Source organism: Neopelma chrysocephalum, unplaced genomic scaffold (genome assembly GCF_003984885.1).
Source record: "Neopelma chrysocephalum unplaced genomic scaffold, ASM398488v2 Primary Assembly neopelma1_43, whole genome shotgun sequence".
NCBI lineage: Eukaryota > Metazoa > Chordata > Aves > Passeriformes > Pipridae > Neopelma > Neopelma chrysocephalum.
The window spans coordinates 2,755,701-2,772,653 of record NW_020897702.1 but is presented as its reverse complement, the minus strand read 5'-3'; the positions used below and the strand labels follow the sequence as shown (position 1 = coordinate 2,772,653).

The following is a 16,953-nucleotide window of genomic DNA, read 5'->3' as shown; positions in this document are numbered from 1 at the left end:
ATCTAGGGAAAAACGACGTTGGTTCAGTATGTGCTGGGGGGTTTGGAGAAGGAGCAGCTCCTTGCAGAGAAGTGTTACAGAGGAGTAAAAACTGTACCATCATCCTCACTTCTGGACCCATTCAGCCGTAAAGGCTGTACTGCCTTTCCTTAATGCTGAGGTTGTCATATTTTCCTGCAAATGTGATTACAAGAAGGAAGCTGAGAAATCTCCCAGAAAATGGCAGGTCTGGCAGATGGGGGATGCCAGTGCGTGTGTTTGTGACTAAAGAGGATGAAAGCTAGAATTAAATTAGAGATTCCAATTTGAACTTACTGCTTTTATCCATACTCCTAAACGACTGAAGTGATGGAGAATTAGAAACAAGCACAGCACAATCAATAAAATAAACAAACCATGAAAGACACTAGTGACACATTAAGGGGGAAAAAACCAGATACCCTTTAGGCCATTAGGACTTAATGACAGAGACGGCAATAAATAAATACATATTTTGGTTCCAAATCCTGAAAGCTTTGCTCACACAAACAGGTCTTCTTCCAACCGCAATCTAATTAAAAGAGAGAACAACTACTGCCAAAGGCCTGTAATATCTAGCTCATTAAAACAATACCAGTTGACATTATTAGGATGTATTATTCTGTTCTTTTAGTACAAGGGAAGATTCATCTGAGTAAGTTGCAAGGCTGAGTCCTTCTTTGGCAAAGGACTTCGAATGGAAAGCAAAATGTCTGGTATGTTCCAGCATGTTATTTACTTAAGACGTGCTGCACAGCCCATGTTTTAAACTTCTCCATGTTCACCTAACTAATCACAAGGACAGAAACTTTTGCTCATCTGCAACTATGTTAGTCAAAATCCCATGTATTCTGAGCTGCTGTGGAGTGATTGTTTTCTCACAGAAGAATTAAACTCCTCAGTCCTGCAATAGATGAGAGATGAAAACCCACAAGATGTTTTCAAAGTGAGTCACTCACATCCTTTTCAGCTAAATCATAAGACTCCCAAGTTCTCTGAATCATAACGTCTACTTTTCGACAGCTTCTAAATAGTCCAGCTCAAGGTGCTCTTCCACTCTATTATGGTGTGCAGTTAGTGTTATGATAATTTGCTCTAGTAAGGTCACCTGACCCATTGAACTGAACCTGAAAGGGGAAACTCAACAGGGTTTTAAGCAAAAAGTGCAACACGACGCATGAAGATGAGGGTTTACTGACTTGCCCATATTTAAATACCTGTAAAATGAGTATAAATAAGAAATTACAGAACTAGTATAAGTTGCGTCAAGCTCACAGGCCATGTAATTCATCATTTTGCCCTCAAAAGTGACTATTACAAGGTGTAACAGACTCAGCTATGGACAATTGTTTAATAACTTAGCTACAAGGGTCCTCTTTGCTCAGTCCCTGAGGCACTTACACACTAATCCAGCTCATATGTTTAAATGCAATTAGAAGTCTCAGAATATCATATGAAATGAATAAGATAAAACCAATATCTATGGCTAAGATACTATCAATGACTTCATATCTTACATTTTAATCAGAATAAAAATACACAACTATCCGTTGCCTAGAAAGAAAAATATCTGGTTGAAACCTAAAACTGCACATTTTTGTAATTAATATTTATGGTGCTCACGGTACAAATACTGCACTCTGTTTTCAGTGATTTCTGTATAAATACAGATGTAAGAAACTGAGTAACAAAAGTGCTAGGTACTTCTTCTTTTAATCTATTTTTGTGAGTTGTTTCTATTTTCTTCTGTTATGTAGCATTTCATATACTGCAGTGACTTACCACTTCTAAAGTTAAACTAAAAAAATACTGCAATTATTATTACTCTAATGATTCATTTATTGAGCATATATCTTGCATTTATTGGCTTAAACGTCTTTTAATATAACTGCCTCTAATTACACAATAGGATTAATGTGAAATTCAGTATCCTCAATCATCAATACAGAAGATATATAGCACAAGTACAGCTGTTCATTTCACCACAAACAATTTCAAAACAAGAAAGTCTCAAGTTAAGATTTTACCTTGGCTCGAACCCTGCTCTAAGTGAAGTTGAGAGCAAAAGTCCCCTAACTTAAAGGAAAAGCCAAGATTTACTTCTTGGTGTCCAACCTGCATGTGTCAGTTGAAGTGTCACTAACACTTTGTGGTTGTGAAACTATATGGCCAAAAGTAGCCACTATTATCATTGAATTCAATCTCCAGTACCACACAGGCCACTTCCTGATACATATCACACAGGTATTTGTTCATAACTTCAGCTTTTGAGCCTCTTTGCCAGGTAGAGGCTCTAGTGACGGTTTCTCCCTTTCAAATGTCCTGTTGTTTATGAAGCATAACTTTTTAAAACTTTAATTAACTGGATTCCACTCTTTTACTTTTTTTAAAAAATATAAACACACCTCAGGGCACTTTGAGTTTATAAACATCCCTCAGGATGTTCACATTAATTGAAAAACTCTAGTTTCTCCAAGTCCAGGGCTAAGGACTTGAGGAAAGAATGTGTAAGGAAGAAAGGGTGATGGGGAAGAAGCTTCACGTGACACAGGTCTCAGTTTCTAAGGGACCTTCAGATACCATAAGAAACAACCAACCCAAAGATCCCTCTGCTGTAAGCATACGTCCGCCCTACACGTATCTGACAGAGGAGAGGGTGATGGACCATGTCCCAGCTGAGGTCTGCAAGACAACTCTGCAGCTAAGGATGTTCCTCCTGGTACTCTGGGCCATGCCAGTTCCAGCCCTGTCCTTTCCTGTACACCTGGGCTGGAGCGCAGACACAGAGCCACTGCAGACACAGGCAGAGGCACCAGGGGCTGAAAAGGAACAACAAACTGCTGGTGCCTTGACTTACTGGCTTACAAGCTCAAGAGGCAGTAGACCACTGGTACTGGTCAGAAATTACCTAATTGGGGGTGTTTGTATCATTACCACCAAGGCTGAATCTTGTTGGTTAATCTTTTACTTTCCTGGGTTCAGACAATGGGGTTTAAATATGTGTAGGTAAAGTGGACAGAACATGAGAAATGCTATGGTTCAGGTTGTCAGTACAACTGTATTTTGTCCTCTTTGTATGTCTGACCGAAACGAGAGTCTTTAATTTTATAATTGTATCCCATTTCCTATCCCGTAATCCATACTGGTATGCATATGAAGAATTTGATCTGGGCTTTTTTAATGCAGCCTATGACTCCAACATTTTCACTTACATGACTTCCTTGGTCTCCTTTTGAATATGGGAGTATATTACAGCTTATGGTACACTAACAGTTAAAATTTAAGTCGTGTAAATTGCATAATTTTTTTCCAAGTCACTTGCATACCTCTCTAACACCTTCCACAAACAGTACTCATGCTTAGAAAAAGAGAATAATAAACTCCAAATGGAAGACTATAAGACAGAGAAGTGTATTTGTTTGCACTTCTAACACTCGCTCAAACCAGAAAAATCCAGGTGACACAAAGATAACAGTACACATAAAAGATCAAAACTGAACTTACAACACATAAGAGTATAAAACATCTGCTGAGTGTTGGACAGTTTGCCTTGAAAAGGTAAAGTCTGATTTGAGATCGCTCCATCGAACAATTTTTCTCAACTGCTCTTGCCTATGAACATAAACTGAGACAAATCACAGAGCATTACGCACTGTGGGCAGGAATTTACTCACTGAGAATAGGAATTTGTCCTGTTTTCATTTGTTTCTTCATATTATTTTCTTACTAAACATGCAGACTAAGAATCAAATCCTATTGCAGATGAAAGGCAACATTTCTTTACCAGTGACGCCTAGCTATGCTGAGGCAGATGTGGCTTCGCTCACCTTGACTTACACTCTACTTCTACTGCACAGTCGATTTCAATTAAAAGTTTTCAGAGCATGGCCTTAATTCTTCACTACTTTTTACCTACAGCTGCTTTTTGTATTTTCTGTTCTGCACTGAATTTAGCCATGTACTGTGAAAGAAATAACAACTTTGTGACTCATGGAATATAAATTCTTGAAAGTCACCACTTTATTTATTTAAAGAAAACATGAGTAATCGCTAATGAATTCTCATACAGTTACTGCATACACAGTTTGAACAAACACCTCAGACCAAGCATGCTACACCCTGTTCCTTTATGCTGAGGCATGTGTCCCCTTTAGTGTGGAAACTAACGGGCTTATGGGACAAAGGGAATCATCAAAAAAGATCACATTTTGAAAATACCACTTTAATATCAGACAGATAATTACTACTCACATTTACAAGCCACCTCATAATTCTGCCTCAAGGAGTCAGTGGTGTACATGAACCAAACATTTAGGACTTTCAAAGCATGATCTGATTGAAATAACAGTCTGGTTCCTGTCATTTCCCTTGTGGTGATTTTCTTTTTAGAACTGATTAAATAGTATAATTCCTCTAATGATTCATTTAGTTTATTTTTAACTAACACCAAAGGAAAATACAAAGGCAGGCTTTTTCAGCAAATTTTTTTTTAAATGAGGAAGAAAAGCTGTATTGCATGATAGGATAGAGTAATTTAGCAATAGTTTAGGATAGTACATACAGCTAATGACTAAAAACATAACAGTATATGCAACACTTTGTATTACACTGCATTACTGAACCAGGAATGGAAGCTCTGACTGCTTTATATATTGCAAATTAGATATGTCGTGATTTTGTACATCATTCATTTCAATAAGAAAAAAATATCCCTGATGTAAAATTTTCAGTGTTTCCTACTGTGGGTGCCTCCAGTCTGAAAACTAGCAACTGAAAAATATCTAGGTAAGAAGTAGAGAGCAGGTATTCAAACAAGCCCCAAGGCAGCTTATCATTTAAACCTGTGGCAGATCTGTTTTCAGCGAAGCAATTAACCAGGCAGGATTCACCATTCCAGCGATATTAAAAGGTAGGTTGGATGTTTTTCTAAACACATGCTGTATATAATTCAAATTATTAGATTGAGGAGGTGCTAACACGAGAACTGGGGTAGCTCTGTTCAAATACTTTGTCTTAATGGTCTTAAAATGTATGATTCAAATATATAAATTCAAGCAACTAAATAATGATTTACATGCTTTACTCAACTGGATGACTGAAAGCAAGTTTTGGTTCTCATCTTGCATCTCCTGATCTATTTTTCAATACATTATTGATAAATTCCTCTGTGGCACTTCATTAGTTATGAATCCCATTTGTCCATGGGGTAAAAGTCACTTGCCTCTAAAGGAGGATACTTCCACCCATATTACAGAACTCTTCCAGTGCTCTTTGGAACAGGGACTGAGACTGATTCAGTACCCTCACACTGCTTACAGTCTGAACAAGCCAACCACAGAGGGTGACATGCTGACCCAGCAAAACCTGGTGGAAGTCTTGGGAGTGACTGATGGGTCTAGGTTTTTCGTCCAGAGTGTAAACTGGAGGTTTCAGATTGAGTTATACTAGCTAGACTTAGATTTTCTGGTATTATTACCACAGCTATTTGTATCAAAATTATGAGTCATTACTTGGGGCACTGTAGAAAAAAATGTGTGCCTTGGCTATGGTTTTGCACTAGATGTGTGTCTCCCCACATATCGACTTGTAGGCACACATCAGCATCTATCTGCACACATAATTTTCTTATTGCTAATGAACTGACACTTAACCAACAGTGGATCCTGTCCGCAGTTTAACATCAATAAAAGAAATGAAGGAAGCAACAGTGTAGTCTTAGTGATTCAAAATACACAAATATTTCCTCTACTGAACTGTAATGTACATCACATCACCAAGGCGCTACACAAATATAATTTCCACAGATCTGTGCACAACAGGTTGGAAAGCTGAAAAAGAGGAGCAGAGCTCGTTCACCACAGACTGATCATCCATGCAACAAGCTGCAGGAAGGAAAGCTACAACTTTGAAACTCCTCACTGTCCCACCACGCAGCGTCTCAAAGTCTTTGCACCACTGGGAGGCTTTGGCAGCCCTGGCTGTCCCAGACAGGTTATGGGTTACAAGAGGGAATGTTAAACAGCACCATGACAGGTAGAAGAGGTGTGTTAATCCACCATATCCTCAGCTGATGCTGCTTGAACACTAAGTTGGTACTAGCACTGCACTAAAATAACTTTCAAATAAACCTGTAGAGAAATACATTACCCTTTCTTTCCATTCAATTCAGGCTGTACACTGGGTACACAGAATGACATAATATCCTTCCTGAAATCAGAGCTGCAGTGAGGACCAGTATCCTTCAAAGACGAGCAGTTCCTGAGCTTGCCTTGCAAATAACCATGTTTTCCTATTTGCCACAGAAATGACCTTTTTCATCTTCTTAACCCTGGCCCAAGAATTATGCACTGTTTTTTTAATAAATGCAATAAAATTTCATCACTTTATCCCTGTACTTCTGCCAAAGCTTGACAGCCACAGATATAAGGAATCTTACTGGAAAGAAACACAGAGAAATAACCATGCCATTTAATTGCTGCAGGTCCGAAACTCACACCAATTTCTGTGATATTTGCCAGATATGGCAGTAAATGATGTTAACTCTACTGCCCACCCCTAGTTAGAAGAATCCAATACCTTTTTGCAAGCTGTCAAGAAAGTGACTCTTATCTTCAGGATTTTTTTTTACACAACATTTTTCTGCATGCAGGCCCACATCCACTTTGGAAACTGGTATTCTTGGAAACAGGATGCCATATAAGACTATGATCAATATAAAACTACGTATTAATTTGCTTTTTAATATGGAAAAATCTGTACAGTTGGTTAGGGTTTTTATCTTTGCATTAGCTATTCTGAAGACGATTTTAAATTGCATGCACAGGCCAGAGGATTTGTTCTGAGGCCAATCTGCATTTACCTTTAGTGCCATGGATATCTATTCAGAAAAAACAAATCAGTATATTTGTAATGACTGCCTAGATAACTGCTTAAGCAGCTGCAGAAAGCCAAGTCAGCAATTATTTTTAAGGATGTGTGACAAGTTTTCTAACCCCCTGACAGTTTCCAAAGGATGTTATCCCAGTTGCCTCCTTCCAGTCACACTGGACTTCTGCTTCTTTTTTAATTGGATGACCATCTATAACCACAGGCATCTATAACCTGTAGCAATCAGAGCAGATGTACTAGTGTCAGTAGCTGCTCGGACAGTCAGAAAAGACGAACTTCAGCACCTAAGCTACCACAGTAGTTTATGATTAAAAGGTAACTTAGTTAAATAGCTAATCATGCACTAGTGTTTGTCTCTTGGCTGTCGGTGCATGTGTGCATGTGTAAAAACAGAAAAGTATGAATGACTACTTCAAACTCTGATTCTAGCCCAATTAGTTCAGAATAGCAAAAGGAAAAGAGCCTGAAATAAAGGGCATTAAAACCTTCTCTCTTAAGAAAGAGGAGACCTGTAGACCTTAAGCAAACGCCAGGCAAAGGAGCGCTCCTGACAGTAACTCACCTTGCTGAATTTTCGTCACTAGCTGGTGACGGGCGAGAATCCTGCTGGTCCTGTAGGGAGGGCGCCGGGCTGGCTGATCGCAGCGCCAATACAGCTCCTGGCCCTCGGGAGACACCCCGTTCAGGTAATAGCAGCCCGAACCCGCGGCCCGGGGCACCTGCTTCAACATCTCTGCTCCCGGAATCCCGCCGTCCCCGCTGCAGCTACTCCAGATTGTTATCAGGGTAACGAAAGGAGGGAGGCAACAAGCCCAGGGAGCTGCAAAGAGTGAGCGCTTTAAACGAAAAAGGAGTGCCAAGAGCTACTACAACTCGGGATTCCGGCTTCTCCCACATGATCCGCGTGAGCCAATCGCTCCCGGTGCAGCCTGTGGAAGTGAGCCTGTGGAGCGGGACAGCCAGCCTGCCCCAGCCCCGCACAGCCTACCCCAGCCCCAGCAGCCCCCCGGCCGGCCAGACTTCACCCAGCACGGAGGGGCTGCACCGGGCCACTTTGGAAAGCAAAGAAAAAGTTGAAGACGCTCGGGAATGCGTGTTTTAGAGTATGCAGGGCTGCTGAAAACCTTTTCCTCCTCTTTCTCTGTGCTGCCCAGCTGTTGAGTCATCTCTGGAGATGATGGGCTCACTACTTTTCTAAAAATCATACCCCTGTTTGCCAAGAAAAAGTTCATTTACGGAAGGGCTGTCTGAATCTCCAAAACCGCACGGTATAATGAGCAGTGGAATAAGTGAAGCCCTTGGGATGAAAAAAAATCAACAACACCTAACGGCAGTCACTCAGCAGTAAACAAAGCCCAAGAGTCCCTAATATTAATGCTACCAAGTACTGCTCACAGCCTGGAAGAGAGAAAGGGGATGGAGAGATTCTCTGTTCTTCAGGTTCCCTGCCATAACACCCTCTTTTTTTTTTTTTTTTTTTTTAACAGACAGAGGAGCATCTGTTTTCATTCAGTCCTTCATATCAACCCTTGAGTTTGCAGAACATGCCATTTCTTTAGTTAATCATATGGAAACAGAACACTGCCATTTTTATCAACAAGTGGGCAGCAAATCTGAGTAAAAATATATCAAAAATGCCCTCCTAGTCAAATAATTTGGCATTATATTTTAAAATAGCAACATTTTGGTTTAATAAACCCCTAGTGTAAGCTGTTTTCTAAGAACTATGGGAAGTAATTTCACAGCCCTGGAGATCAGTTTCACAGTGTCACAAAACCAGAAATGACAGCGACTCAGAAGGCTCTTCCACCCGCATAACTGAACAGGCTCCTGCCAAAACCCCCTTGCAGGAGGCAGGGCAGCAGAAGGCAGAGATGAGGCAGCAGGTTGGCCAGCTAGCATGGGTCCTGCATGGCTCAGGAACCATGCTGCCACCTCCATGCCCCCTTCCCATGAGGCCAGTGTCAGGCTGGGGGACTGGGAGCTGACAGCACTGTTGGAGCGGCTGCAAGCCCCAGGCAGAAGGGGCTTAACCCCTATCCCAACCTATGGGGGATCTTAACCTCCCCAAACTCCACTATGACATCTACCTGCATTGACAATATTGTCTGTATCCTGTTCTCCAGCCTTGAGGCCAACAATATGTCACAACATGCCTTGGTACAATGGAGCTCTCCTCCCACTCTCAGCCTCATGGCTGCCCACCAGGGCAGGGCTATGAGGTGGCACTGCCTGGGACCTGCCTCCTCATAAAGGACAGGGTCAGGCTAGCTTGCAAGGGCAGATGTAGCCACCTAAATGTGAGAGAGGAGAGGACAGTTCTCATTCACAATTATTCATTAAAATTTTGCTCCATGAAAACCCCTTAGGGCAGGGTTTTACTGCAATTACCCCTTATGAATTTTATTCCTCATCAATGTAGGACTTTTGCAGTGCCATAAAATGGAGAAGTATAATTCCAGGTACTGGAAATTTAAAATGAATGCTCTAGACTGAAAGCCTCCATTACCTGTTTTTACCATTAACAGCACCTGCAAGTCCTGTACATGCTGTTTGTTGCTCCACGTGTGGCTGCATCATCTTCTCTGAAATTCTAAGCAGAGACTACAAACTCAAGACAAAAGATACGGCACCACTACCACCTATATTCCCAAACAGGGCTGGTCACTGGCAGCCAGGGGGTAGGAAAGACTGGTCTCCTCTCTGCCTTGCTGTGCAAAGAGGAGAGGCAGATTGCTTCACAGGTGTGAGCAGAGAGAGCCTGAACAGAGGAGAAGGTATTGTTTCCCTTCCTACCCTAGCTTGCCAAGCCAGTCTGTCAGTCACTCTGCTGATGCTGTCTTTTCAAGAATAATTATCCCAGAGACTTCAAAGTGGCAATGACGGGCACAGTGTTTATCCAAAGAGATATTACCTCCATGCAGGGAAATTCTTATTTGATTAATCTACAGTTCTTTCATCTAATTCTACTTATACAGTGCTACTGCTAGTGAAAAGCAAGTATTACCATTTATACTATTCTGCTTAGATTTTCATAGGTATTTTTCTGTTGGAAAATGCGTTGACTTTTTCAGCTAATGGGAGTCTGCATTCTTCCTTGCAATATTTCCAAAGACTAGGAAGAAGTTTAATAGAAATTTAATGCTTCAAAAACCAGTCCAAAGAAACAAAAACCAAGGCAAGAGCCTGAGTAAGGTACTGACTAGTGAACAAGTTTGTTAAGGGCTCAAGCCCAGTTAAATGCTTATAACAGCCAGCAAAGCACCAGCCTCAGTGCCCCTGTGGCTGCCTGTCATTCCCCACCAGAGGGTAAGACAACAGGGCAGAGCTGCCCTCCCAGCTTCCTCAGCAGCTCATCTGAGTGGCCACAAAGGGCAGAATGAGAAGCCTCTGTTTCAGGGTAATGACTTTCCCTTCTTCCCAGAGACAAGGGTCCAAACAGAACTTCAGAGCTGGAGGGCTGCTCCAGACTCAGCGCTGCTGAGTGCTGCCTGTGCTGAGGCTGAATTCTTTGGCTTTAGTCCAGTACTTGCATAGTAGTCAAATAAAACAAGAAACAACAAGAGTTAGCTGGTCTTGCGGTACATGTTTGAAAGCTCCTGTGCTTGAAGTTGTGCATGGTAGAGGAAAGAATTAGTCCTCATTGCATACTTTTAAAATTACTGTCTCCTTGTTTGGTGACTGCCTTGACACTCACTGTTTATTTTCAAAAATGTGTCATTCAAACGAGGAAACCCCTTTGGCCATCAGCTTCTCAGATAAGAAGTACTACAGAAGCCTAAGTTGTTATATAAAAGCACTAATTAATATTTCAGTCTCAGTCTACAGACTGTTTCTGGAATAGTTAATAGAGCAACATGAAATTTCACGCTAATGCGTCTCATAAAAGCACTTCAAAATAAAAGCTTCCTCATGCATTTTACAAGGGCTACAGGGGAGCTCCAGCACACACCTGAAATTGCTGCCTGTCACGACAGAAGCACAGCCCATGAGATGACAACCCAACCCCATATTCCTATGTTGCGACTGATCCATCCAGGAATGGAGATTCCTTCATAAAACCATTATGGTTGGAATTAGTGGGTTTATAAATCTGAATCAGAAATGTCCACACTTATAACTATAGTGTGAAAACCACATGTCACACCTAACATGACAATCAGTGACTTGATGGATACTGAAATATTCTGGAAGATCAGGAATCTTTACATGAAAGCTTATTCATACAGCACAGCACTACTGACAACTGCAGGGTATAACTGACAAAGTCAGCTGAAGGAGTCATATTGTTCTCTGTATGCATTCATAGGCAGAACTGCAACACTTAATTTTCTGTTCATTGATTTTTATGTCTCTCTGCCACCTTTTCTTCCTGAAATTGCATTTGGTGTGAGAAAGAAAGAGCAAGCTATTGGCAGGAAAAACCACCCCAGGGCTACTCATATACACTGAAGTATCACAGGCAGTACTTGAGATCTGCTTCCATTTCACTCAGAGCAGGGTGATGTCATCAGCTGGATAACACAGCGTGGTGTACTCCAGAAATGCTAAAATGTATTTGATATCAAACTATGTACTTGTGACTGGCTTTTCTGAACAAAACAATAGTGTTAGTTTCTGCACTCCTCCTTGGCCTTAAGAGTGTTACTCATGAAGGCACAAGGTAATGCTACAGACAGTGGGGTAGTTGAGGGTAAATTGAGATGAACGGTACTTTCCCACTTGTATTCCTATAACAGAACTGCTTTCTTACATCTTAGAATGCACCCCTTCCAGTGAACTGTGAGACAGGTCCATGATGTTGTACCTGGCGTGGAGTTCTTTGGGCTTGGATTGAACCTGTTGTTCTCACACAGTAATCAGCCACTTGATCTTCCCGCAGTGACCCATTTCCCTTTTATTGTTAGTTGCACTTATCTTGTTATGTCATATCTAAAATTAAATGCCAACTTGATGGCTTCTCTTCATTTGAAAGCACTGGTTCTATGAGAACTAAACAGCTTCCTATCCACCAGAGGAGCACAGTTGTTATTAACATTAGTGACATGTAATTAGAAGAAGCAGGAAACTCTTGTTTTCAAGTCACAGAAGAAAAAAATCACGCATCTGCTTTTAACTTGCTGACCTCTGGATTCCCTTCTATAATTCTGCAGGTAGAAGAATACTTCAGTTTGCTGGATATGGACTAACTCCAATATGCTATATATGCAATATATCCTGCATTGGATATTGAAGTCCTACCCACATATCTCTATCCTGTATTTCTTACCTGTATCTGCCTTTATAGATGCCTGCAAAGCAGCTCATGTGTTAAGAGCAGGCAATTTGTCCTTTCTGAAATTTAGGAAGAGAAAAAATTCACATGCAAGGAATCCAAAACTGTGTTTAAGACGAGGCTTTCACTTACTTCATGTGTTTTGAATCCTATCTCTGGGACCAGAACTCTTAAAATCAGAAGTTCATTGCCTGCTGTTTAGGAAAAATGTTTTATGTTTAAACACAGACATTTGTTTGAAAGTTGTTTGCTAGGACTACTACAGGCTACAAACTCATTTATACAGGGCATGAAACAGCAGTGTCTCCAGAGCAGCCAGAAATGCTTCCCTCTGACTCAGCGACACTTTGACTGTCTTCCTGAGGCCATGCTGGGACACCGAGGCTCTGCAGCTCATCTGGTGCTGCCAGGAATCAGACTAGGGCAAAAGGAAAATAGTTCATGCGAGATTTCTACATCGCCAGGAAGTGAGATGGAGATGGCTAATAGCCGCACAGTGTTACAACAGAGGATTGTTTCACTGGAAAGCCGATACTGATGTGTTCTGGAGGCAAGTCAGCTGCTATGTCAACTGTCTGATAGTGAGTTTTAAAAATGAATACTGCTACCCAGGGCTGCTTCTTATATATGAGAGACAGGCTTATACGCACCCTTGAAGATAAACTTCAAACCAGGAGACGGAGCTTCTGAATAGTACATTATATCCTTTTTCTCTGTTCTAGTGTCCCTGTTCCAGCATCAGAGGACTATCAACTTGCATTTTAAGACGACCAGGTTCAATGGATAGTACTGCTACAAAAAATACTTCCTGATTACAAAAAGCATCAGTGACCTGGCCAAACCACAGAAGCAGCTCTAATACAAGCAGAGGATTAGACATTACATGCAGGCTCAGAACAAGAGTAGTGTGTTTTAGGGCACAAAGGATGGCAGGGAGGTGACTGACCCACCAGCCACCCAGGCAAACTCAGAAAAATAAGGATACAGTCAAGAAGCCAAGATGATGAGAGTCATAGCAAGAAAGCTGAAGTGATTCCTCTCATCAGTTCTCCTGTGGAGAAGCTCAGGGATGTTCAATAAGCAAAATGAATAGGAACTGATTTGAAAAAGGCTCCTCCAAGATCCTCTACCAAGCAATCATAATGAAGCTCAGCTACCACAGATAAAAAGGAAAAGGCCACTTCTGTTTTAATGGTGGCTTAAAGACAGAAACCTGTTTTGTCCACTATGCATACATGATTTTTATAAAGGGACTGAGTAGTGACTTGGCAAAATACAATGATACCAAGTCAGTCTGGCAGACAAAACAGAAATTGGTTGTAAACATTGAATTCTTATAATATTGATTGATAAGGCATTAAAACTGTAGCTTTTGAGTGCTGATAAATATACTGGATAAAAATCACCCTATAGGTACACAGCGCTCAGTGATGAGATTTAATGGAGCTGTTATCACTGAGGAAACAAATCTTGGATAGGTTTATGAAAATCCAATACAAGTGCTCAGTAGAAACAAAAAAGAGCAAAGAGGATTTTAAAACCTTCTAGAAAAGTAATAGAGCGCAAACCAACAAACATCGTTACGCTATTACAAAGGTCTGACCACCACTTGGTGTGCTGGGGTCTTTTCTTGCAGTGTGTAAAGTTGGAAACAGTAAGTGAAATGATCATGGGATAGGTTCAAAACGATTGAACAGAAGTATTTCTTTGCAGAGTTCAAAAAAGGATTAAATTCCTGGAAGAAAAATTCAGTGTTAAGCACAAAATTACAGCTCATGGCTCAGGACCTCCTTGAACAATGTGAATGAAAGTAGGATATATAACATGTACAGGATCACTATATGTCTGTCCCGGAGATGTATTTTTCCCAAAATAGTTGCGTCTGCCCACTGGCCAACACATGACACGGGCTGGTCTGACCAGGAGTGGCCAGTCTGTATTCTTACCTGAGCTAACCAGACTGCACCCACCTCATGGACTATGTAAATGTGGGATACTAACAGCACTCCTAGTGCATAAATACATCAAAATAACCGCTCCTGTGGTCTGTGGTTGGAGCCTACAGAATGACAGTATTTCCCTGGGCACAGCCTCTCTGTGCCCTCCTGTCACATTTGCTGGTGAAGTGTAAGCTGGTGGTCTGTTGGCCACAATTTCGGGCTCAGAGGATGTGACCTTTCAGTCCCTTCTGCTCTCCCTGAGGCTTAAAAGAGACCAAGAGCTCCTGGCTGGTGGCTAAAGTCATTGGAAGGCCTCAGTTGTTTCACCCAGTGCTTGACCGCTAATTTAGGCATTTTGGTCTCACTCCTGTTCAGTTTTAAACATCATATTTTTCTCAGTCAAACCACACCAGCATATGAATAGAGACTCCACTGGCCTTAGCTGAACTCTTCACGAGACAAGAATAGCCAGCATCCCACACTGTGTTAGTCCCTAAAGACGGTGATTCTCAGCAGTACATTAAAAAGAACCCGAACAGTTGGGTAATAAATAGAGTTCAAAACAGATGTCAAAAGAGAGGAAGATGTTTCAGGTGGCAGACCTCCTCTGCTAAAGTATTTGGAGAGTATGATGACAGGAATGAGCTAAAAGTAGTTTCCACACTCTTAGTGCAACTCCATCTGCTGAATCTATACCCATATTACTAAAACTAATCCCACAGGAACTGTGTAAATATATTTAAGTAGTGGTGGGCTTAACACACATCCTAATCTCACAGTCTCACTTACAAAGTGTTTAGATAACACACTGATAACATAAGAAAGTGTTTAGATAAACTTAGTTTCTTACAGTTATCCAAATACATTGTAAATCCCTACACAGCCCTACTGCTGGTGTTACTCTGAACCACAGGCGAACATTCCTATCTCAGCTGAAGGTTCATGCCTTCACAGACTTCATGTGAGGGCTTTGCTATTTATTTTGTTTTCAACAGGACTCCAGTACCATGGTGATGAAAGAGGCAAGAGAGGAAATATTCAGGTTTTGATCTGGTTTTAAGAGAAGGTTTTTTTCATCTCTCTCTGCTAGAGAAACAATGCCAAATTTAAGATTTTGTAAAAATTTTTAAAAAGCAACAAGACAGAACAGAATAGCTCTTGGAAACACTGTTTCAAACACAGCAGCATGGGACTGGTGCATGTGAATGTGAAATTTTCCAGGCTCCTTGAAATCAAGTAATATTTGTCTCTGGCCCAGTGAGGCAGACAAACATGATGGTTAGGGTGCAGGACTAGCTGACAGTGACTTGCTGGAAGACTTCAGGGAAGTTGTGTAACCTGTCTCTGTGTCAGTTCCCTGACTGATAACAATAATCTTTGCCTTTCTTAACTATTTGGGCAGCTATATTAAAAAAACAAAAGGAAGCACAATTTTGTAGGCAGATTTCCTTGTAAGCAGTATCAGTCCACTGGAGGCAGGTTAAGTCTACTGTAACTGCATGAACTAAGGAGGAGATAAATATCCTTTACAATGGTCCTACACCTGCAGTGGATTCCTTCAGATGAGACACTTATTACCTAAACTTGCAGAATGCCACAGATTTCTCAATATGTTTTTAAATGCATGTTATCGGATCTTATAAATACTGCATAACAAGGATGTAGTGTTCATACATGTGGCTTTGCAGAGCAATATGCACTAACTGATAAGCTGAGTCTTGACTCTAGGGCTGGACTGCAGACTAGCACACAAGGAAGTACTCTGTGGGGTCCATATAAAGCATTTTGCTCACTGACAGTTAAAATTTGTCTTTTTTTATTCTACAATCCCCAAGCCATCACCACCAAGGCAGCCATTAGGTTCCTTTTGCTGGTTGCTTTCCTGAGACCGAGGAAAGCTGGGGTTTTGGCTGATACATGTAGAAGTTTAGGTTATGGTGCGGTGGCGAGTGTTCCTGAGAGGGGTGTCCTCTGCTGAAGCTGGTGACCCGTTCTGCCTCCACCTCTCCCATTTCCCCACTGAAATAAACTGAATTAAACCTTGTGGCAGCCAGTGTCCCTGGTGCAGTGCAGGACCAGCTGGCCTGACACGTGTCAGTTCTGTGCTGTTGTTGCAAGGGTGAGTGCAGGCACTGAATACAGCACAGAGCTGAGGTCCATCCCCACGGTATCTGATATATGCTTGCCCATGCCCTGCAGAAAAGGGTGCATGTGACATTTTCTTCCCTCCCCCAGATCACCGGCTTTGGCATCCCAGAATCAGAACAAAGGTCCAGCACAGAAAATAGTATGATGAGCAGTGAACCTTCGCTGTGAGGTTGCAGATTTTTGTTCCAAAGGATGAAGCACTAGTGTCTGAAATCAAGTAGCATGAAAATGTCCAGTGGGACAACAACTTTAGGGCTGACCCACCATCTCACAGCAAGTGTGACCAACACACTTGCACATTTAGATGGCTGCATAATTTCAGCCATCCTGATGCCTGATTGGCAGCCTCACAAATAAAGAAGCCAGGGGGAATATAGGACATGCATGCATCACTTATCCCTCACCCAAAGCTAGAATTCAGCATAATCTGCATCAAGGGTTCTGTACACTGCATTAGTTGCCCTGTATGTTTGAAAGAGAATGCGATGCCTAGCCCTTTTTTTACATCCCAAATTATTTTTTTCATATCAGAAAATTTAGGAGTATCAGTTACATATATATACACATAATTTGTTTTCTTATGACAAAAAATACTCTCCCCCCAAAACCCCCACAATAACCCCTGGCAGACCTTTCACAATAAACTAGCAGTGGGACAGTTTACACAATATAGATACTTATGAA

The 16,953-nt window shown here is 41.4% G+C and overlaps 1 protein-coding gene across 4 annotated transcripts in view; it reads right to left on the bottom strand.

Moving 5' to 3' along the window:
• The window catches only part of STARD13 (StAR related lipid transfer domain containing 13), a 300,545-nt gene that overhangs the window by 112,077 nt on the left and 171,515 nt on the right, over window positions 1-16,953 (bottom strand). The window contains exon 1 of one of the 4 annotated variants that reach the window (XM_027677748.1): window positions 7,469-7,722. The exons of the other annotated variants lie outside the window; for them this stretch is intronic. Within the exon in view, the coding sequence (XP_027533549.1) occupies window positions 7,469-7,637 (169 nt within the window). The 5' untranslated portion in view covers window positions 7,638-7,722. Of the gene's footprint in view, window positions 1-7,468; window positions 7,723-16,953 lie in introns of those variants that run through there. 4 annotated transcript variants of the gene reach the window in all.